This window comes from Bufo bufo, chromosome 2 (assembly GCF_905171765.1).
Source record: "Bufo bufo chromosome 2, aBufBuf1.1, whole genome shotgun sequence".
Lineage (NCBI taxonomy): Eukaryota > Metazoa > Chordata > Amphibia > Anura > Bufonidae > Bufo > Bufo bufo.
In genome coordinates this window covers 282,241,261-282,266,106 of record NC_053390.1, presented here as the reverse complement: position 1 = coordinate 282,266,106, position 24,846 = coordinate 282,241,261, and the positions used below count along the sequence as shown (strand labels likewise).

General features: G+C 45.6%; 1 protein-coding gene across 1 annotated transcript in view; it reads right to left on the bottom strand.

Annotated features, from left to right (window-relative positions):
* SSH1 (slingshot protein phosphatase 1) overlaps window positions 1-23,803 on the bottom strand; it is a 55,848-nt gene extending 32,045 nt beyond the window's left edge. Inside the window, exons 1-2 of the mRNA XM_040416607.1 lie at window positions 23,576-23,803; window positions 11,861-11,898 (exon numbers count right to left, since the gene is read on the bottom strand). Of these exons, the coding sequence (XP_040272541.1) occupies window positions 11,861-11,898; window positions 23,576-23,641 (104 nt within the window). The 5' untranslated portion in view covers window positions 23,642-23,803. The remainder of the gene's footprint in view (window positions 1-11,860; window positions 11,899-23,575) is intronic.
* Window positions 23,804-24,846: the final 1,043 nt, after the last annotated feature.

Sequence of the window (24,846 nt, the reverse complement as noted above, 5' to 3'; positions counted from 1 at the left end):
GAAGTCACAGATAGCGGTGCAACTAACCGTTGCGCTACCATCTGCGCCTGAAGTACGCCTAATTTAGGAGCATTTCAGAATAGTAGATGACCCCCTAATTTTCTTTTTACACAAATTTTCTGTGCTGATTGGCAATAGCAACATTGACCGGAGTTCATGACCTGCATTTACCTGTGCCAAATATCTTTAGTATGGGGATGAATGATCTGCAATACGATTGTTCATCCACATACAGTTTACATTTATCAGCAGCACCCTCCTTGTTTCTATAAACAGTGGGGGAGATTTATCAAAACTGGTGTAAAGGAAAACTGGCTTAGTTGCCCAAAGCAACCAATCAGATTCCACCTCTCATTTTTCCCAGCTCCTTTGGAAAATGAAATGCGGAATCTGATTGGATGCTATGGGCAACTAAGCTAATTTTCCTTTACACCTGTTTTGATACACTTCCCCCATTGAGTGCCACATTAAACATGCAATCACCCAGCGTTTGCTCATTTGTTGAATCATCCAGGGCAATGGTCAGAAACGAGCAGTGTTCCTTCCCGATCCCTGGCCTGTGTATAAGTTCCTTAGGCCTCAAGCATACGTTCATCTGTGTGGTATCTGCATTTTTGTGGATTGTACACTGACCCATTCGTTTCTATGGAGCCATGCACACATTTAAATCTTTGGCAGATCTGCGTGGCCTTTCCGCAAATTAAAGAACATGTCCTATTCTGGTCCATACGGCGGATAAGAATAGTCCTTTTTTTTGATGGGTGTGAGAAAGATACAGAATGCACACAGATGGTAGCCGTATTTTGTGGACATGGTCATGTGCATGTTTATGTTGTCTACAACATTCACGTTTTCAAGCAAATACTAGCAGAGTGCAAACAAATGTCACAGGCTTCTGCGCAGCAATTCTGTCAAGTAGTAAGGCTGCACGATATTGGGGCCGAGGTGGGAGTTTCAACATAAATTACTGATGAGGCCGCAATAAGCTGCAGACATTTTGAAAATGCTCTCAAAGACCCGTTATCTCCACTTATATGGCCGTCTTCAGAAATACAGTGATCCCTCAAGATACAATGGCCTCAGAATACAATATTTTCAACATATAATGGTCTTTTCTGATCCATCGTAAGTTGCAACTAGACTCAACATACAATGTCTCAGACTCAGGTCCAACCAATCAAGGCCACTTCTCTGGTAAAATAGCTTAAATCTTAAATCTTCTCATTTTCTCTTATCTTGGATGACATTTTGGGCCTATGGAACCAATTACTCAACTTACAATGGTTTCAACATACAATGGTCGTTCTGGAACCAATTAATATTGTAACTTGAGGGACCACTGTACCCCAATTTGCCATAAGATAAACTATTCTGAACCATCTTTTCTTAGAACTCTATGTTGAGCTGTTCAAAAGACCGTGACACAACCTATTCATAAATCTCCAGGAAGAATAACAGAGGAACTGTACAATACTGTGTTTTCTGTAACAATTCTGGAGAATATTTTCTGAGTACAAGTATTTACTAAGACAGGTCTGGAGAGGTACTACCTAGGTGCAAATTGGGAAGGCTGCACTCCCTGGAGGCAAGTGGTGAAGCACATGACCTAGACCAGTAAAGGAAGCTTTGAAACTTATTTACTGACCCTTTAGGCAAGACTGCCATGTCAATTGTAATTCCCATTAGAACGTACTGTGTAGACACAGCAGGTCATCAGGGCTCATTCCTCCACTAGGCCCTCCAGTCTTCAGTTTGGGCCTTCAGGGCAAACTGTTAAAACCAGGGCCAGCTGCCTAGTGACAGGGTGCCTAACTTTTTTCTCTTTTAACTCAAGTGCAAAAGAAGTAATAAACAAGACAGCTATCTTCTGTCCCAACTGCCGTTGCGTGGGACGTGTCAAAATGTTTATTTATTTTGGGACTATGTTAGTCACTTTTCCCAAGAAATATGCTTGTAAGCTACTAAATGTGGAAAAGCAGAGTATGGATCTGAAACTGTTTTTTACAGGTACATGGACGCATCTTCAAAGCACAAGTTTACTGCACTAAAGAAGAATGCTGTGATAACAAGGGATGGAAAATTCACAGGAAAAAAATCCAGCCTCCCACTCCTAGGCTACAACTAGACACCATAGAAATAATTGGCATGTCATGCGTTTTGGGTGAAGAAAAAAAAAACAAAAAAAAAAAAAACACACACACCTCAAGGATTAGCCCCCACTGAATGACAATCCTTGTGTGGATCTCCGGTAAATCAAACTGCAAATCCACGGGCAGAAATCCAGGGTCAAACTCCTCAGATTTTACTCTGTTGTGTAAAAATAGACTTAGGGAGGGTTCATATCCCATGGGTTTGCATTTTGTAGAGGGTAACAACACACAGAAAAAAGGTACATGCTTTAGATTTTCATACAAGCCATTTATAGTTTTTTCCCCAACACCCTCGTCGTTTTAATTTGGAGTAGATTTTAATTTGGCGCATGGACAGCAGAAGATTTGCGGAGTAGAATATTGATGACCTATTTTCAAGATAGGTCACCAATATGTGATCGGTAGGGGTCCAACTACCAGCACTGCCACTGATCAGCTGTTGGAAGAGGCCTCCTCACAGCTTACCAATCAGAGTGCCGTACATTGTATAGCAGCTGTACTTGGCATTGCACAACAGGCCCATTCACTTGAAAGGGACTGAGCTGCATATAGGTCGTGTGAACGATGACCGTGACATCAGTGGCCTAGGAAGAGAGTGCAGAACTCACTGGAGTGCCGCGGTCTCGTGAAACAGCTGATCGCAGGGGGTGCTGGGAGGCAGATACCCTCCAATTAGAGACTGATGACCTTTCCTGAAGAAACATCAACAATCTTCTACTCCCCTTTATCGGAGTGTGCCTCTTAATAAATTAGTTGGATCTTTCTCCAGCGGGGTTTTACCAAGACTAGTGTGTGAACCGCTGGTCTTAGTAAATGATGCCCATAATGCCTATTAAAAAACGAAAACAAAGAATTACATCAAATCATTCCATCTCTTTATTGGTACATCAAAAAAAAGAAAGCTAAAATGCCATCCTTACTCCAAGATGGTGGTCACAATTTACAAAACAAAACATACCATTTCAAAACTCAATGGTCCAAAATTGGACAAGTTTGGATTCACAAGGAAGATCCACGCTGGAAGCAGATAAAAAATAAAAATCAAGATGGATAGTAATGCACATAAAAAAAAGAAACTAAATACTAGGACATTATGAGTAGATCGCAGTAGAAGCAAACACAAGGTACACAAATTGTAGGCAGAATTAAAATGTGTGTTTCCTGGCTTCTCAAGGGGTACCTTGCAACAAGTAGTCACCTCTGACCACATGGATGTGACCAGAGCTGGCTGGTGCTTCTACCAGTGGATTGAGTCTGTCTGCCATGACAGATTACAAGACCAAATGCATAGAGAATAAGTAATCTACAAGGGTTAATAAAGATAAACGTCTATTTCGCCTTCTGTGACGGAGCCGTTCCCAGCGTGTCAGGTTTGAAGATATGAGTCAGCAGCCCCTCTCTTCTAGTAAGAAGAAATGAGGTTCATTGTCCGTCTGGCTCTGACTCAGCCTCAGCAAGTGACCTTTTGAGGAAAAAATACAAAGAAGAGGCCGGCAGCAGAAAATAAGACCCTGCTGTGTGGTTAAAAGAAGTCCAAAATTACCAGCAACGTTAACCTTTTAGTGGCATGCCGCATCCATTGTCATTGTGAAACAGACCCATTATGTGGAGCTGTGCACTCAGGCAACTGCTGACGTCATCTGCATTAATCTGCCCAATTTTAGATGTTCGCACATGACATGGTTCTACAGAAAACAGATCATTAATAGATGCATGGGCTGGAGTGGGCAGATTTACATAGAACCCAGGGATAATAAACTGCGAAACCAGGCGGAAAAATCAGATCCAGAGGGATGAGAGGAATATCCCATTTTCATGGCGTTCATTTTTAACCAGTTCGATCTGAGGTTATCTTCTACCCTGCATTGGCCGACTACTTACATAAAGTTGAACTTGCATTTGGTCATAAATCAGCTTAGAAGACCTTTCTGGAGAGGTCAGAAAGGGGTTGTCAGACAGCCAGCCTGAAGGATTTGCTAGTGACCGGCTCTCTGTCGCTGGCAATATAGTGTATGTACAGTGCTGCCCATAATTATTCATACCCCCTGGCAAATTTTGACTTAGTTACTTTTATTCAACCAAGTAATTTTTTGACGGGAAATGACATAGGTGTCTACCAAAAGATAATAAGACGATGTACAAGAGGCATTATTGTGGAAAAAAACATTTCTCAGCTTTTATTTACATTTGAGCAAAAAGTGTCCAGTCCAAAATCATTCATACCCTTCTCAATAATCAATAGAAAAGCCTTTATTGGCCATTACAGCAATCAAACGCTTCCTATAATTGCAGACCAGCTTTTTGCATGTCTCCACAGGTATTTTTGCCCATTCATCTTTAGCAATGAGCTCCAAATCTTTCAGGTTGGAGGGTCTTCTTGCCATCACCCTGATCTTTAGCTCCCTCCACAGATTCTCAATTGGATTCAAGTCTGGACTCTGGCTGGGCCACTCCAAAACGTTAATGTTGTTGTCTGCTAACCATTTCTTTACCACTTTTGCTGTGTGTTTTTGGGTCATTGTCATGCTGAAATGTCGACTGGTGACCAAGGCCAAGTTTCTCTGCAGACTGCTTGATGTTATCGTTGAGAATCCTCATGTATTGCTCTATTTTCATGGTGCCGTTTACTGTGATTAGGTTCCCTGGTCCATTGGCTGAAAAACACCCCCAAAGCATTAGGTTTCCACCACCATGTTTGACAGTGGGGATGGTGTTCTTTGGGTTGAAGGCTTCTCCTTTTTTACGGCAAATGAAGGAAACATCATTGTGACCAAACAATTCAATTTTTGTTTCATCTGACCATAACACAGAAGACCAGAAGTCGTCTTCTTTGTCCAGATGAGCTTTTACAACGGCCAAGCGAGTGCCTTATCTGGAGAAGTGCCGTCCTCCTTGGTCTGCATCCGTGGAACCCAGCAGTGTGCAGTGTCCGTTGGATTGTCTGCCTTGAGACATTGCCACCAGCAGAGCCCAGATTCACCAGGAAGGCCTTGGTGGGGATCCTTGGATTCTCTTTCACCTCTCTAACTATCCTCCTGGCCAGCACAGGTGTCACTTTTGGCTTCCGACCACGTCCTATGAGATTTTCAACAGTGGGTAACATCTTGTATTTTTTGCTCAAATGTAAATAAAAGCTGAGAAATGTTTTTTTTCCCACAATAATGCCTCTTGTACATAGTCTTATTATCTTTTGGGAGACACCTATGTCATTTCCCGTCAAAAAATTACTTGCTGGTTGAATAAAAGTAACTTTAAGTCAAAATTTGCCTGGGGTATGAATAATTATGGGCAGCACTGTACGTGCTGACCAACACACACAAAAAAAAAGTTAAAAAAAAAGTTTAAAAAAAAAAAGTGATGCAAACACTAGTAACCAGTAGGTCTGTGTTAATAATAATAAAAATATATAAAAAAAAAAAAACTCACCTTAGTGGTCACATGTGCAAGAATGCCATGTCCATGCTGAGGCCACTGAGCGGCTACAGTAGTCCCATGTCCGAGAAGGGGTCCCAGTCACTTCTAGTCCGATGGGGACTGCAGGGAATTACGGCAATGAAACGGAGAACATTTTGAAAGGCAAGTTTTTTTTTTTTTTTTTAAACCACAGTCCTGCCAGCCATTAGTTTTTAAATTAGGCAATGTCTTTAAAGTAGTATTCGGATTATGTTAAGTTATCCCCTGTCTATTAGATCTATAGGGGGGTCCTACTGCTAGGCCCCCACCAAGCATGAGAATGGGGCCCCCATAACCCATAAAGCCCCCCAAAAGTACCAAAGCAGCTGGTCAGGCATGCGCAAGGCCGCTTCAATCAATAATTTATATGGGTGTTCCGGAGGTAGCTAATCTCCGGAAATCCCTTAGAAATGAATGGAGCTGCCGCATACATGTCCAACTGGCTGCTCTGGTCATTTTGGAGGGTATGGTGTTCTCGTTCCAGGTGGGGGTCCGAATGGTAGGACCCCCACTGATGTAATAGTTATCCCGAATCCTGTGCTGTGAGGGAGATGTGTCAAGGCCCACTACTTCCAACCTCCGGACAATGACTGTCAGGTTTCTTTCCTGTTCTGCATAGAAAGGAAACCTGTAACTCATCGGCAGCAGGAGTAGTGAGCCTCATTACACATCTCCCCACGGCGGGCATCGGTGGGTCACCACTCTATAAGTACTTACTGCCATCACAGAAGTCAGCCAGTCTATCACTACACTGTGCCAACATTCTGTCCACCAAAAACTTTAGACTAAGTTGATCTAATCTTCACCACTTCTACGAGCCAGAATCAGAGATGCAGCTTCACAGATAAAAGGTAGACAAAAGCTGGCCATGGCCACATTCTAGAGCAAAACCAGGATATGTCGAGTATGTCGGGAAAAGTCATTCTTTTTGGCGCATCTGAATAAAAAAAAATGTGTCTAAATGAGGTGCTCCAGAATTTTGGTGCAATCGAAGCTAAGAAAGCAGTGCACTTATCACAGTATGTCGACCACTGCGGGAAGGAGGTCAACAATTTTTGGCAAAAAGGAGCTGTCACACCTGATAAACCTGATATATGTGAGACTTTAGTAGAGATAAACCTTTAACTTAGACAGCCAGGCGATTGTCGGGAGGGAAGCGTTCCTTCCCAGCAATCATCTGCTAGTTAGCAGGGGAGACCACTGCTATTACATGCTGCGATCTCCTCCACAGTATAAGGGGGGGGGGATAATTATGCCATCGCTCGTCCGCATATTGATCACTGTTTGCTGGCTGCAGATCATGATTAGACACCACAATTTGCTGCCTGCAATGGTTTTTTAACCTGTTGAAAGATTTGAATTGCCCGATAACCGAGCGTTTGCTTGTTCATCGGGTAATCGGCGGCAGTATTAGGCTACTTTCACACTCGCATTTTGGCTTTCCGTTTGCGAGATCCGTTCAGGGCTCTCACAAGCGGTCCAAAACGGATCAGTTTTGCCCTAATGCATTCTGAATGGATAACGATCTGCTCAGAATGCATCAGTTTGCCTCCGTTCCATCTCTATTCCGCTTTGGAGACTGATGAAACTGAGCCAAACGGATCCGTTCTGATGCAAGTCACACAATGCAAGTCAATGGGGACAGATCTGTTTTCACTGACACAATAAAAAACAGATCCGTCCTCCATTGACTTTCGAAGGTGTTCAAGAGGGATCCGTCATGGCCATGTTAAAGATAATACAAACAGATCTATTCTGAACGGATGCAGACGGTTGTATTATCTGAACGGATCCGTCATGCACAAAACGTGAGTGTGAAAGTAGCCTTAGGGTACATGCCCACGTTCAGGATTCATGTGCGGAGAATGCGCACTGAAATACGCAGGTGTTTGCAGTAGTGCTGCAACGATTAATCGACTTTATCGATAATATTCGATAACTGGATTCGTTGTCGACGAATCCAGTTATCGAATAATCGCCAATTTGTTGCTATGCGGGTGGGCGGTTTACTTTAAATCAGCACATCTTTATTTTACCTTACAATGAAGCTCCTGTAACAGGCAGAGCGGGCGGCGGCGTAACATCACTTACTCACATGACGCGCCTGCTCCGGCTGCTTCATTCATAAAGTGGACGGAGCAGGTGCTTCACGTGAGTGACGTTACGCTGCCCGCTCTGCCTGTTACCGGAGCTTCATTGTAAGGTAATAAAGATGCGCTGAGTAAAAATTAATGCCAGAATAGTCTGCTGTGAGCAGCAGGGCCGGGGCTGTTATGGGGAAGGGGGATCTGTGGACGGCACTGTTATGGGGAAGGGGGATCTGTGGACGGCACTGTTATGGGGAAGGGGGATCTGTGGACGGCACTGTTATGGGGAAGGGGGATCTGTGTATGACACATATAGCATAAGATGCTATATAGTGCCATCCACAGATCCCCCCCCCCTCCCCATAACAGTGCCATCCACAGATCCCCCTCCCCATAACAGTGCCGTCCACAGATCCCCCTCCCCATAACAGTGCCGTCCACAGATCCCCCTCCCCATAACAGTGCCGTCCACAGATCCCCCTCCCCATAACAGTGCCGTCCACAGATCCCCCTCCCCATAACAGTGCCATCCACAGATCCCCCTCCCCATAACAGTGCCGTCCACAGATCCCCCTCCCCATAACAGTGCCATCCACAGATCCCCCTCCCCATAACAGTGCCATCCACAGATCCCCCTCCCCATAACAGTGCCATCCACAGATCCCCCTCCCCATAACAGTGCCATACACAGATCCCCTCCATAACAGCGCCATACACAGATCCCACCCATAACAGTGCCATCCACAATTTGTTTTAATATGGCCTTTGAATATAATTTTTCAAGTAAAATCATATAAATCCCTTTTTTTTTTCATTTTGCTGTTTTTTCCCCGATTAATCGCTGAAATTATCGACAAATAATCGTTAGCTGCAGCCCTAGTTTGCAGGCAAATCTGTGCGGTCAATCTGCATCAATTGGTGCAGATTTTCCTAAGCGAATGAAGAAAATCCGGTCAGGAAAAATAAAATTAATTGACCTGCTGGGGAGCACCGCAGGTCAAAATCTGCGCAGAAGAAATCTGCATCGTGTGCATTGAGAATTTCAAATTCTTATAGAATACAATGTACATGACCTACGGTGCGGATTTTCCGCACGCAATCCTGATTGCTTGCATTTAGCCTTACACTGCCAGATCATCATTAACAAGCGTTACCACGAATCTGCCAGTGTAATACAGGCTTTATTTTCTAGACTGATATTTCATGCCATAAGCGAGCTCAAAATCTTACTACAAAAGTTTCTTCCCATGCTTTGTGAACAGGAGTTTGACTTTCTAGTAGAGAGGTGACTTTATGACTTTCTTAAGTAAGGGTTTACTATCTTTCCCTGGCGTCATCTGCTCCAGAGAATGAGTGCCTGTAATTGGCAGATATGGCTGAAGGCCATCATTCCCTACAGCATGACTGATGTTGGTGTCATTTACTAGTACACTGGCCAGGTTTTCACAGGATGCACATCTACCCCCATGACAAGGATATGACTCACATAAAATACTAGGGGCCCTTAACCCTTCGGTGTAGGGAATGCAAGACTAGTGCAAATTCCATGTATACACAAAACTTTGTATCCATTACTACCTATAAGGGTGAGGAACCCAGTAAGGAGCAGTTTGTGGCTGAGCATGTGTCCTGCAGCTCTATATACCTGAATGAGAGCTATAGAAAACACCCAAAAGTTAACGCTCAGTTATGTCCAAAACTTCCCAAAGCTGTATGGAAGGGTATCACAAATGGCCGATCACAGCGATTCATTTTGAGTTGATCTTATGCTGTATGTTCACAAAAAAATAACATGGGTACAGAAAGATACAGAGATAGAAAGACGTAGATAGAGGAAAAGAGAGACAGAAGGAAAGGGAGATATAGAGAAAGAGACAGACAGATATCTGTATATTTGTAGAAGTATGCAAAGAGGTATCTGCCAAGGAAAGAGAGCGCCACCTTGTGGAAGTGGCTCCCTATGAGTCAATATCCGACTTTTTGACAAGCTTTGGGACAGGACAATGAGACAAGCCTAGTTTGTGTAGTTGTATAAATATGAAAACTTTTACAACTTTCAATTAATGCACTGCATGCTCCAAAGGTTAAAGGGCCACAAACAACATTTATAAATGGATGATCGGGAGAACGAGGGTCCCCTGAGTGAATGGCACATCCCTGACCACCTCTCCATTCACTTCCATAAAACTGCTGGTCATGGCTGAGTGCTGTACTCCGCAGTCCCACAGAGCGAGCGTAGTAATGATTTGTTCGCATATAAGTGAGTAAAACAAATAATAATAAAATAGTAAATCACCCTGGGGCTCCGGGACCCCATTCCCTGATCGATGAGGGTTCCTGTAGTCAGACTGTCAGTGATCATACCTTTGCACTATCCTGTGGACAGGTGATAATTATTGTTTATGGGCCAACCTCTTTAAGTGAACAAGTCATGCACAGCCAAGCTGACCTAAACATAGATACTTAAAGGGGTTGTCCCATTACAACTTATCCCTTAACCACAGAGTAGGGCAGACGTATGAGTGCTGGGGGCCCAGCCAATCACAAGAACGGTGGCTTATGCTCCCAGTTTGAATGGGGCAGCAGACACACGCGACCGCCACTCTATGAGACTGCCAGCGATGAGCAATCTCCAGCAGCAGGCATGTGTGACCACTGCTCTGTTCAATCGGGGGAGCATAGGTCATTGTCAAGGGCCCCAGTGGTTGGACCCCCTGCTGATCAGACACTTACTCCTTATCCTGTGGATATGTGGTCTTCATGCAACAACCCCTTTAAAGATCATGATGAGAAATAAAAATAATAACCATAAAGCTCAATTACAGCATGTTACTATTCACTGCAACCCTCATGCAGTGGCGACATCTACAATACAATTACTGGATGAGGTTTGAAGATGTGACTTACTGTCACCATCTTGTGGGAACTGCTGCAACTACAATATAACCGGATATCCAATCAACCCAGGAATCAGGCAGCCAACATGCAATCATTTATTATTGTATTGGCAACTAGCTTGGGTTTACTACCGATGCCCATAACCATTTTACCTGCCTGGTAACCAGAATGGGTTAAAGGGGTTGTCACACGAAAAATATTCTACAGTTTTCAAAGCCTGGATTTTAATACTTAATGTAATTGCATGTAATTAAAACATTTTGCATAGCCACTGAGTTATTCAATAAAATGTATCTGTATAGTGCCACCTGCGGTTTGTTCTTTTTCTTATTTCTCTGACCTCCTCACTGAGAAGGCCGCACATGCTCAGTTTCATCCTTCATCTGCCCTCTGGGCTGTGATAGGGAGAGCACGGACACGCCCCCCTTATCTGCAGCAGAAAAGACACTCCCCTTGAGCTTCCAGCTTGATATAAATCTAGCAGAACAATAAATGGATCCATGTGATGTACAGGGCTGGTTCTAGCTTTGTTAGAAAAAGATTGTCATGTACTAGAAGATGTCAGATTTTTATTTTTTACATTAGTCATGGGATAATCCCTTTGAGCTGGTTGTTGGTGTGGTGTAGTCAGCTCTATAATATTTATTGCATCTCTGCATTACATAAACGTAAAATAATTACAATTAAAATGTAATTTGCCATTATTAGGCTACTTTCACACCTGCGTTTAGGTGCGGATCCGTCTGGTATCTGCACAGACGGATCCGCACCTATAATGCAAACGCTTAGATCCGTTCAGAACGGATCCGTTTGCATTACCATGAACAAAAAAAAAAAAATTTATTTTATTTTTTTTGTTCATGATAATGCAAACTGATCCGTTTTGACTTTACATTGAAAGTCAATGGGGGACGGATCCGTTTGAAAATTTAGCCATATTGTGTCAACTTCAAACGGATCCGTCCCCATTGACTTACATTGTAAGTCTGGACGGATCCGTTTGCCTCCGCACGGCCAGGCGAACACCCGAACGCTGCAAGCTGCGTTCGGGTGTCCGCCTGCTGAGCGGAGCGGAGGACAAACGGAGCCAGACTGATGCATTCTGAGCGGATCTGCATCCACTCAGAATGCATTAGGGCTGGACGGATGCGTTCGGGGCCGCTTGTGAGACTCTTCAAACGGAACTCACAAGCGGAGCCCCGAACGCTAGTGTGAAAGTAGCCTTAGTCGCCTTCACCTAATGTTCTAGAGACCTACCCAAGCATCACTCACCTTAGGTTTGCCTTACGCTCTTCATCATTGCCAAACTCCTGCAGGAAAAAAAATTAAGAAATGTCAAATTGCCAGGTCTGTACTTTAATATCCCACACATTCATTTCTATAGTTTAGTTTTCCTTGGATGATTTTATCCTTTGTTATAAAAGGGAGACTGTCAGCAGTTTTGACCATACTAAACTGCTGACTAATGTTGAGCGAACTTGTGTTTTAAGTTCGGCGTCAGGTTATCGAAGAATCCCGTTATGGATTCTAAATTCAGTTATGGTCTGTGGTAGCGGAATCCATAACGGGATTCTTCGATAACCCGAACCCGAACTTTAGACGCCGAACTTAAAACACAAGTTCGCTCAACACTACTGCTGACAGCACTAGGCAGGGGCTGGGGAGAGCAGGACAAACATACCTTTATGGAGCTTTTCTAATCAGGAGTAGCGTGAATATGAAGTTTAATTTTGCTAAACTCTGTTCCTGCAAGTGCCCTGTATTAAAGGGAATCTGTCACCAGCATATCATTTTTTTTTTAATGAATCCATGTGTAATAAAGTACCTTATTTCCATATGTCTTGTTATTTCTTAAAAAAAAAACGCTTTTTATGATATTCAAATGAAGCTGTAAGGAGCCCAGAGGGCGTTATTCTTTGTCCACGGTGCCCAGGAACGCCCCTCTGAAGTGCCGTGCCCGCCTAAATTTGAAAACTAATAACTCCTCCAAGTTCGCCTAAATCGCCTCCCAGAGGCGAGGCTAAGTGCTCCCCCCCCCCCCCCCAGCGCCGCGCTCTGCGGCCAACACCCCCGATCCTCCTCGCGCCTGCAACCGATTCATAAAAAAAAAATTGCTAATATGCTAGTGACAGATTCCCTTTAAGCTGCCCCACAGCCCCTCCCCTCTGCTCTGAGTGACAGCTCTATCTTCCAACCAGAAAATTACTACAGCTATCAGTCAGAGATCAGATGTTGGGCTGTGAAGCAACTCAATGCAGAGCAGAAAGATCCTTTCACAGTGAAGCTCCGCCTCCAGTGCACCTAAAGTGCTTTTCCAGGCTTCTGATATTGATGACCTGTCCTCAGCCTAGGTCATAGCATCTGATCAGTGAGGGTCCAACACCCAGCACCCCCACCGATCAGCTGTTCACTGCAGCCTCTGGCACCGAAACTTTTCCTTAATTGGGACAGGAGGCACAACAAGTGGCTGCGCTGGGTTACTGAAAATCATTTCCCACTGAAGTGAATGGGGGCTGAGCTGCGGTAACCCAACATGACCACTACATTCTGATCGGAGTTGTGGTTCCTGTTTCAATGAGAGGGCTAGTTCCAGCACCAGAGGCTGCAGGGAACAGCTGATAGGTGGAGGTGCGGAGCGTCAGACCCTCACTGATCAGATATTAATAACCTATCCTAGGTTATAGGTCATCACATTACAAGAAGCCGTCCTATTCAAGAGTATACTACAGAGCCGTCCGACAGAAGTGAATGGCATGGCTTCTTGTAATTACACTGCGCTGTCGATGGTGAGCAGGTAAACACAGCAGAGAAGGCAGCGCTGGCACGGGCACAGCCGTCTCTTCATACAGCTGATCGGCGTGGGTGCCGGGTGTCAAACCCCCGCCGATGTCCTATTGATGACCTATCCTGAGAAGGTCATCGAGATTAAAATCTCGGAAAACCCATTTAAAGTAGCAGAATCTGGCAGAATAGAAGATCATTTCCACACTGCTCCTGATTACAAAACCTCCACAGAAGTCTGTTTGTCCTGCCCTCTACCTACGCCTCTGCCTAGTGCTGTCCACAGTTTACCAAGATTAACACTGCCTTTAAGAAGAAATGTTTGATTACTGCATTGTAGCAAAAATCCATTCAGATTTCAAATTGCAGAAATTTCAGCAGAAAATCAGTCAAGTGCAAACACATCCTTATAGAGCAGGGGGGGCTCAACCTGCGATGCCATTCTGTGCACCCACCAACCATCTGGACACAAATATGCATGCTTTGTGTGGCTGCCCACATATAGTTCCCATGTCAGAGAGTAGAGGAATGGCACATAGCTCAGGAATACGGGTGGGCGAGTACTACTGAGGCACTATGTAGCCATCTGGGTGTCCTCATATCAGAAGAATGGGGTTCCTTGGCCCCTGTATGTGACCCTCTCCGCTGTAGTTTATGGGAGTTGTGAACTGCATGCATGGTCTCCTCCTCGATTATTACGCTCTCATAGGAATGAGTGGAGGGCGGCTGCGCATGCGCAGTGCACCCTCTGCACTTCGCAGGCTCCGTTTTAAGTATAGGTGGGACCCGCACCTGTCAGGCATTAGGGGCATATTCTAGCGATATTCTCCCAATGTCCTAGATGGGAACACCCCTTTAAGTCTTATTGCAGGCCTTGGGATTTGTTCAACATGACACCTTTGCACAAAAATAGGGAAAAAAATGCATTCGCCTCTGTTATAGGGCTCATGCACACGAACGTATTTTCTTTCCGCTTCTGTTCCATTTTTTTTTGCGGACCGTATGCGGAACCATTCAATTCAATGGGTCTGCAAAAACAACGGAAGGTACTCCGTGTGCATTACGTTTGTCCGCATGGTCGTTCCGCAAAAAAGTAGTGCATGTCCTATTATTGTCCACAAATCACGGTCCGAGGCCTCATTCAAGTCAATGGGTTTGCAAAAAATACGGAACGCACACGGAACACATCCGTATGTCATCCGTATTTTGCAGATCCATACTGTAGAAATGCTATGCCCAGCCCATATTGCTCATGTGTTTGGTGATTAATAAGTTACTGTTTCCGATCCGCAAAAAACGGATCAAATACGGAAACCATACGAATATGTTTTGTGCAATAACAGAATGGAAGAGGACTTAAATCAGAGAAAGAAAAAAATAAAAATAAAAATCAGATGCGGAACAACGGATCCGTGAAAAACAGACCGCAAAACAACAACGGTCGTGTGCATGAGCCCATTGAGTAACATTGCTGACACGGTCAGTACTGGATAGGAAGGGAAGACATTCTGCTGCCCCTTCTTTCTGTTCTTCCTCTGCGCAGAGTCGGGCTCCTAATGATCAGACATTGATGGCCTATCCTGATACCACCATGAGCTGATGGTGATGGATCTGAAATCCCCATAATCACTTGTCTTAACCACGGAAAGTTGCTGGGAAGTCCTCGCTGGTGTGACCATCCTAAGCTCATATAATGTGCAGAGGAGTTGGGTCCTCCAGAGGGACAAATTGCTCTTGGCAGCAGACCTCCACTCTGGATTCTTTCCATATTCACATCTAGATGAACTCATGCCCTTTATAGGGGTTGTCTCATCAGAGAGACCCCTATAAAGACATGACTGCTATGGTGAGCAGAGTAATGTAGTATCATATGGAAGTCATTGAACTGAACAGCAGTCCATGTCATACATGGACAGATCAAGTCTTCCAGAACGGGAGATCTGCAATAAGCATCTCTCCATTTCGGCACAGAGTGGGGTCTACAGTCGTGGCCAAAAGTTTTGAGAATGACACAAATATTAGTTTTCACAAAGTTTGCTGCTAAACTGCTTTTAGATCTTTGTTTCAGTTGTTTCTGTGATGTAGTGAAATATAATTACACACACTTCATACGTTTCAAAGGCTTTTATCGACAATTACATGACATTTATGCAAAAAGTCAGTATTTGCAGTGTTGGCCCTTCTTTTTCAGGACCTCTGCAATTCGACTGGGCATGCTCTCAATCAACTTCTGGGCCAATTCCTGACTGATAGCAACCCATTCTTTCATAATCACTTCTTGGAGTTTGTCAGAATTAGTGGGTTTTTGTTTGTCCACCTGCCTCTTGAGGATTGACCACAAGTTCTCAATGGGATTAAGATCTGGAGAGTTTCCAGGCCATGGACCCAAAATGTCAACGTTTTGGTCCCCGAGCCACTTAGTTATCACTTTTGCCTTATGGCACGGTGCTCCATCGTGCTGGAAAATGCATTGTTCTTCACCAAACTGTTGTTGGATTGTTGGAAGAAGTTGCTGTTGGAGGGTGTTTTGGTACCATTCTTTATTCATGGATATGTTTTTGGGCAAAATTGTGAGTGAGCCCACTCCCTTGGATAAGAAGCAACCCCACACATGAATGGTCTCAGGATGCTTTACTGTTGGCATGACACAGGACTGATGGTAGCGCTCACCTTTTCTTCTCCGGACAAGCCTTTTTCCAGATGCCCCAAACAATCGGAAAGAGGCTTCATCGGAGAATATGACTTTGCCCCAGTCCTCAGTAGTCCCTTCACCAAACTTTCTGCAGAAGATCAATCTGTCCCTGATGTTTTTTTTGGAGAGAAGTGGCTTCTTTGCTGCCCTTCTTGACACCAGGCCATCTTCCAAAAGTCTTCGCCTCACTGTGCGTGCAGATGCGCTCACACCTGCCTGCTGCCATTCCTGAGCAAGCTCTGCACTGGTGGCACTCCGATCCCGCAGCTGAATCCTCTTTAGGAGACGATCCTGGCGCTTGCTGGACTTTCTTGGACGCCCTGAAGCCTTCTTAACAAGAATTGAACCTCTTTCCTTGAAGTTCTTGATGATCCTATAAATTGTTGATTGAGGTACAATCTTAGTAGCCACAATATCCTTGCCAGTGAAGCCATTTTTATGCAACGCAATGATGGCTGCACGCGTTTCTTTGCCGGTCACCATGGTTAACAATGGAAGAACAATGATTTCAAGCATCACCCTCCTTTTAACATGTCAAGTCTGCCATTTTACCCCAATCAGCCTGACATAATGATCTCCAGCCTTGTGCTCGTCAACATTCTCACCTGAGTTAACAAGACGATTACTGAAATAATCTCAGCAGGTCCTTTAATAACAGCAATGAAATGCAGTGGAAAGGTTTTTTTGGGATTAAGTTAATTTTTATGGCAAAGAAAGACTCTTCATAACATTCTGGAGTATATGCAAATTGCTATTATAAAAACTTAAGCAGCAACTTTTCCAATTTCCAATATTAATGTAATTCTCAAAACTTTTGGCCACGACTGTATAAGGAGACCCCCCCCCCCCCCCCCCCCAATGACCTTCATTTGCACTAATAGGACATATCACAAATCACTGCATTCTGCGTGCTTCACTATAAGGCCTCTTTCACACGGCCGTTGCGGGAAAATGTGCGGGTGTGTTGCGGGAACACCCGCGATTTTTCCGCGCGAGTGCAAAACATTTTGCACTCGCGTTTTGCACTCGCGTGAGAAAAATCACGCATGTTTGGTACCCAAACCCGAACTTCTTCACAGAAGTTCGGGCTTGGGTTAGGTGTTGTGTAGATGTTATTATTTTCCCTTATAACATGGTTATGAGGGAAAATAATAGCATTCCGAATACAGAATGCTTAGTAGGTGATCAATTGAGGTTTAAAAAAAAAATTAAAAAAAATTAACTCACCTTCTCCTCTTGTTCGCGTAGTTCCCGGTCTCTTCTTTAATGATGAGCTGTGGACTAAAGGACCTTTGGTGACGTCAGATCACATGCTCCAATCACATGGTCCATCACCGTGGTGATGGACCATGTGATTGGAGCATGTGATCTGACGTCACCAAAGGTCCTAGCCGGTAGTTCATCATTAAAGAAGTAAAGAAGAGACCGGGAACCACGCGAACAAGAGGAGAAGGCGAGTTAATTTTTTTATTTTTTTTAACCCCTCCAGCGCTATTGTACTATGCATTCTGTATTCAGAATGCTATTATTTTCCCTTATAACCATGTTATAAGGGAAAATAATACAGTGAATAGACTGTCACCTAGCAACCATGTGTGAAAATCGCACCGCATCCGCACTTGCTTGCGGATGCTTGCGATTTTCACGCAACCCCATTCACTTCTATGGGGCCTGCGTTGCGTGAAAAACGCAGAATATAGAACATGCTGCGATTTTCACGTAACGCACAAATGATGCGTGAAAATCACCGCTCATCTGAACAGCCCCATAGAAATTAATGGGTCGGTATTCAGTGCGGGTGCAATGCGTTCAACTCGCGCATCGCATCCGCACGGAATACTCGCCCGTGTGAAAGGGGCCTAAGGAGCCAGTTCTAGGATTCCCTTTTTCTTGATCTAATAGGGCACTGCCTCTTAGGGAGAGCCCTCATCTCCGTTTTGTTTTCCCTTCTTCTGATCCATCAGATCCGAACTGAAAAAACCTTGTAGGATCCTGTAAAAAAAAAAAACAACCGGATCCCATGCATCAGTTATGCACATATGGCATCCGTTTGAGCCATTTCCGTCTGAGATCCATTTTTATGGCGAAAAAAAAAAAAGTCCTGCATGCAGGACTTTTTATTCCATCTAATATACAGGATCTCAGACGGAAATGGCTCAAACGGATGCCAAATGTGCATAACTGATGCATGGGATCCGGTTGTTGTTTTTTTGGTTCGGATCTGATGGATCAGAAGAAGGGAAAATGAAACGGAGATGTGAGCTCTCCCTTAGATACCAGTGACGTCGATGGACTGGAATGAAGTTTTGCACACAGCATTAGGAGACGAATTGAAGTGAATTTATCCCGAAGCGCTGTCTATGTGCCAGGGGTAGAAAATACCTAAACTCAGAACATGCAGTCACCAGACAATCTCCTAGGACCTAAGCTCATGTTTAACCTCAGTCCACGTGAATTAAGCTTCCTGCCATCTGGATCATTTGTGCAGTAAATCCACCCTCTTACTGGTTTGCCAGGAGTGCGGCATTTCCACTGTGGGCCAATGCCAAGCTGTCTGTGTAATATGCAGTGTATTCATGCTTCTACCCAGCCGTATAGTATGCAAGGGTTAAACAGCACCCATCAGACAACACACATCTCTAAAAGAAATAGAAATCAGGTATTGACTTGAATGCAAAGCGTAAAAACCAGCGGTCCTCCGGGACTTTAGGGAACTTTACAGGGCTGAAGACAGGACGTCCCTTCTGCTGAGAACAGGACAAGAACGATGCCTGCAGATGAGGTGGATCCAGGAGCTGGTGCATGTGCCAGGAGGGGGGCTAGCTCTGTCCCCATCAATAGCACAGGGCAGAAACCTGGCGCAGGACGTGACATCAGCAGAAGCAGGACTTTTTTTATTTTATTTTTTAGAAGAGGAGCATCATATGAACAGGATCCTGGCAGGCTGATCCACACAACTAATAATTGTGTTCTGTGTAATGGAGGTGGCTTTGCAGGGCCCAGTGGACACGAGAAGACCCCTTAAAGGGGTTGTCTCATCATGGACAATGGGGGCATATCGCTAGGATATGCCCCCATTGTCTTATAGATGCGGGTCCCACCACTGGGACCCACACCTATATCAAGAACAGAGCCCCGCAAGTGAAGGAGGGCGCACTGCGCATGCGCAGCCGCCCTACATTCATTTTCTATGGGGCCGACGGAAATAGCCGAGCCGGCGGTACGCTCCCATTCACTTCTATGGGGAGACGGCTTGGTGGTGGCCGGACCGGACTCCTCCAGCCACCACCTTGGGGGGCTCCGTTCTCGATATAGGTGCGGATACCAGCGGTGGGACCCGCATCTATAAGACAATGGGGGAATATCCTTTGCTAAAAGAAGGGCGAAGTTCCCAGTAGGGCCAGGTTCACATCACCGTTTATTTTTCCGTTCTTCCGATCCATGTGTCCTTCAAATATGCATAACAGATGCTTTAACCCCGGGCCGTAGATATAGGAGTGCAGAGGTAGCAGTCGCTACCGGGCCCAGGAGCCTGAGGGGGCCCAAAGACCCTTCTGGTACATAAGAAGACACCAGTATTATATGAAGTGCATGTTGGTCAAGTTACACCTCTGGCTGGGAAGGGAAGGGGTCAGGTTGAGAATTTGGCATGGGGGGAGGGGGGGTACCGTTTCAATTTTTGCCTCAGGCAGCATGAAGGCCATGTGCTTCCCTGCCTCTGAGGGAAGGGGGGCCCAATCTGAACTCTTGCACCAGGGCCTATGAGCCTTTAGCTACGCCCCTGCTTTAACCCTTTCCCGACCAGCACCGTACATGTATGGCACTGGGAAGGACTTTAAATATGGCACCTGCTCGCAAGCGCGGAGGGTGCCATAGCCGCCAGGTGGCTGCTGTTTTAAAAAGCAGACACCCGGGACCAGTGTATGCGATTGACTATAATGTTGATTGCACACATTTAACCCCTCAGATGCAGTGGTCAAACATGATCGGGGAGCCGGAGTGTGTGCGGCAGCCTCTGTATTCCTCAATGCACATTAGCTCCTATGGGGCACGGGGAGCAGGTCACTGCTGCGGCCCGCTTTTGGCTGTACTGTCAACGCATGTTATCTGGGGAGATGCAAAGACAGTCATAGGGCGATTGGGAAGGAAACTGGCGTCGGGGACCAGTTTAGTATGACCAGTATCGCCGGTCCGGGCATTGTGGGGGGGGTTGTTCAGTCTTGGATAACCCCTTTAAGCAGTGTTGGTGATACCATACAACTACTAAATAACAACTGTAGCAAAAACACAAGTTAGCACCCTTGTGGGGATCCAACCTAATCAACCAACAGGACACAGGGGCAGCCACCCCTACTTTCTACTGATCTTAGTGGATGACACCACTAAGCACTGGATCAGCTGCATGTCGGCAACAAACAGCCGCAGACACACCCCACTGACTATAATGGGGTCTGTTGGGTTTCTGTCAGGGAGCGTAGTATTTTGCAGGACAGAATACAGTTGTTGTTTTTTGGGGGGGAGGGGTAACAGAATTTGCAATGGAGACTCCCAACACCAAAATAAACAAAGTCTAAGGCCTCTTTCACACGAGCGTGTCTGGATAAGGTCCGGATGAGTCCAGGTGCATTGCGGCAAACCCGCGCGAGTAGGTACGCAATTTCAATTTCAGTCCATTGTTCAGTTTTTATCGTGCAGGTGCAATGTGTTTTGCACGCGCGTGATAAAAAACTAACTGTGGTACCCAGACCCGAACTTCTTCACAGAAGTTCAGGTTTGGGTTCAAGGTTGTGTAGATTCTATTATTTCCCCTTATAACATGGTTATAAGGGAAAATAATAGCATTCTGAATACAGAATGCATAGTACAATAGGGCTGGAGGGGTTAAAAAAAAAAGGAAAAAATAATTTAACTCACCTTAATCCACTTGTTCGCGCAGCCGGCATCTCTTCTGTCTTGTTGTGTGAGGAATATGACCTTTGATGACGTCACTGCGTTCATCACATGGTCCATCACATGATCCATGGATCATGTGATGGACCATGTGATGAACGCAGTGACATCATCAAAGGTCCTATTCCTCACAGATGAAGACAGAAGAGATGCCGGCTGCGTGAACAAGTGGATTAAGGGGAGTTAAATTATTTTTTCCTTTTTTTTAACCCCTCCAGCCCTATTGTACTATGCATTCTGTATTCAGAATGCTATTATTTTCCCTTATAACCATGTTATAAGGGAAAATAATAATGATCGGGTCCCCATCCCGATCGTCACCTAGCAACTGTGCGTGAAAATCGCACCGCATCCGCACTTGCTTGCGGATGCTTGCGATTTTCACGCAACCCCATTCATTTCTATGGGGCCTGCGTTACGTGAAAAACGCACAAAGAGGAGCATGCTGCGATTTTCACGCAACGCACAAGTGATGCGTGAAAATCACCGCTCATGTGCACAGCCCCATAGAAATGAATAGGTCCGGATTCAATGCGGGTGCAATGCGTTCACCTCACGCATTGCACTGGCGCGGAACCAGGAGTGAAATCAATTAGTAGGCGAGTCCATACAATGATTAGGTGCTTAGGTATAACCCCCCGCAGACTCATACTGTCTATCTGATCTGTGAGTGCTGGGTGCAGAATCTTCAGTGTACTTCTATGAGAAGCAGCTTCACACTGCTCTCTTCTTCTTTTAGAAGAAAACAGGGAGAAACCTATGCCAAGCAGTAGGCAGGGGACACTGGCTGAGGCTGCATCACATGGGATAAACAGAGATTCTGTAGTGTGAGGGGGATCATCTGTGTGCCTTCCGCATCCGTCCCACAAAGGATAGAATATATCTTATTCTTGGCCACAAAACGTGGACCATGGACCCACTGAAGTCAACGAGTCCGCAAAATAAACGGATGCAGCACGGATGTCACACGGACCACAAAATACATACGGTTGTGTGCATGAGCCCTTAACGTGGATCTGTGATCAGAATATGCTGCCTTACATAAGAGGAGCTTAGTGTGGGGACAGGTCCGCACTTCTATTCGCCAAATACCACATTTTTTATTGCTTCGGTGCATCTAAAGCAAATTTGCAACTAGTCTTGATTTAAAATATCCCACCAGTTTGTGTCTACAGCTCCTATGAAAACCTATGCATCTCCACGGTAACAGACTACAAACAAACCTCATGAAGTCAAACCCTCTTTCACTTCCCGTCTATTTGGTAGGTTCGGTAAAAGAACTATGCTATCCAGCTGGCGCCATTTTTTCTGCACGGTTCTGCATATATGTATGATAGCAGTGATTGGAACAAGGAAGAAAAGCGTATATAGTATTTACGTAGCCTGCACCATCTCTTCTCTATCCTCAAACAATCTTCTTCCCACATGCACAGGCATCCTCATCAATAGACACTGAAGATTTTATATGTATCTGGTTAAATATTCCAACGTGATCAAGTCTTCTGTTCGTACGTGTCCAGCATGACTGGGACCGTCAGGAGGATACCGCCTGATATACATGACATGATATAATCCATATTTTATGGGGGAGATATGTTCACAGATGAAGAACCTATTTAAAGGGGACTCCCCCGGCTCCTTGAAATAGAAATATATAAAAGCTTGTATATGCTTTTCAGTTCCCTTGCTGATGGCCTCCATGGATCACCACAACTCCAGGGTTATGACCTTCACATGGCGACATTGCCAGCTGACGTCTTTTGCCAATGGTGACGTGATGACCCAGGACAACAAATGGCCACCATGTACAGATCGCGACACTGGAGCAGAGGGTATCCACAGAAGCTGGAGTACAATTTTAAAGTGGATGTCCTGCTTTATTCCGACTGCCCAATGGCCAGCGTATATCATGCTAAGTAATAGGACCCTCGCGCTATATTCTCTGGGTTTCGGACCACCGCCAGTCACCCCAGCCTGCAGCTGCTCTGCCCATGAAATGTGTGTCTAGATAAGGTTATTACAAACTTTATTATTTTGGGTGAGATTCAGGGAGAGGGGAGGTGTTTTTATAAAAACTCATTTTAAGGGGATGCATTCCCTCTGGTGTAAGGGTGGGTTCACACCCCATTTTAAGCTTCCGTTTGCCGTATACGTTAAACGGATGGGAAAAACCTGATGTGAACCCAGCCTAACCCATTTGTAAAGATTTATCAAACTGGTGTAAAGTTCAAGTGGCTTAGTTGCCCATAGCAACCAATCAGAGTCCACCTTTCTTTTTTCAGAGGAGCTGTGAAAAATAAAAGGTGGAATCTGATTTGTTGCTATGAGCAACTAAGCCAGTTTTCCTCTATACCACCCCACTGACTGTAATGGAGAGTGGCATGCCAGGAATCACAGCAGTGGCATTAGTCTTTCCTACACTGCCCCATAAACTCACAGGCTATGTTCACACTAATGTGGCCCTGGCATCCCCAGCATCTGTGTGCTGGCACGGGGCCCTGCACGGGGCCTATGGCGGCTGGTCCGCTCTTTCCTGAGCCCTGGCTGTGGGAGGAAGTTCTCACCTCGCTGGTGCTGGCGGAGGAGGTGGCGCTGGGCGTCGGGGATCGCTGGAGAGTCACTAAGGCCATTGTGACGGGTGGAGGAGACGGGCGTGCGGGGAGGCAGGTGCCGTCAGGGCTGCGTCAGGGACCAGCTACGGCCATTGCGTATCCGTGATTACAGCTCGGTACCGGCGGCTCTGGTTTATGGCCGGTGCTGCCTGCCTGACCCCGGTGTGAGGCTGTGTCCGTACTGATCCCCAACTCCTCCCACCGGGCGGTGGATAACGGGTCATGGGTGGTCGCATCTAAAGACTTCTCCAAGGTGCCCCCCTGCCTGGGAACACTGAGGCACCCCGCACACACGTGGGGTCGTGCCCCCTACTGTGAATTAGAAGGCTATTACAGATCACCTAGGTAATTAGGCTACTTTCACACTTGTGTTTAAAGGGGTTGTCAGAGCTGAACCCGGACATCCCCCCATTTTCACCCAGGCAGCCCCCCTGACTTGAGCTTCGGAGCAGTTCATGCTCCGATGCTCTCCTTTGCCCTGTGCTAAATCGCGCAAGGCACAGACATTTTTTGGAGATCCGGTAACGTACCGGCCTCTCCATGGGTCTGCCAGGAAGCCCGGTGACGTCACCGGCACTGATGGGCGGCATTTAGCGCTGCCCTAGCCAGTAAACCAGCTAGAGCAGCGCTAAAGACCGCCCATCAGAGCCGGTGACGTCACCGAACACACTGCCAGCGGAAGCTTCTGCCCGGCAGTGAGTTATGATAAACAAAAGTGCCCTGCGCAATCTAGCGCAGGGCAAGGGAGCGCATCGGAGCATCACGGGGGCCGGGTTCAGCTCTGAACCTGGACAACCCCTTTAAGTGGATCTCAATACCGGAGAAAAACGCTTCAGTTTTATCCCCATTTATTGTCAATGGGGACAGAACTGAACTAAAGGGAACAGAGTGCAGCAGAATGCATTCCGCTCCGCCTGGTTGCGTTCCCATACTGGACAGAAAAATTCTGTCCAGCAGGGGATGCGGAGCAAAACGGATCAGATAAGTCAATGGGTGACGGATCCGTTTTCTATTTTGTCCGAGAAAACGGATCCAGCATCATTGACTTACATTGTGTGTCATGCTGGGTCCGTTTTCTCGTACACAATAGAAAACGGATCAGTCATGGCCTTTTTAAAGATAATACAACCGGATTCGTTCATAATGGATGCAGACGGTTGTGTTCTCTTGATGGAAGCGTTTTTGCTAATCTCTGCTGGATCAGGCAAAAACACAAATGTGAT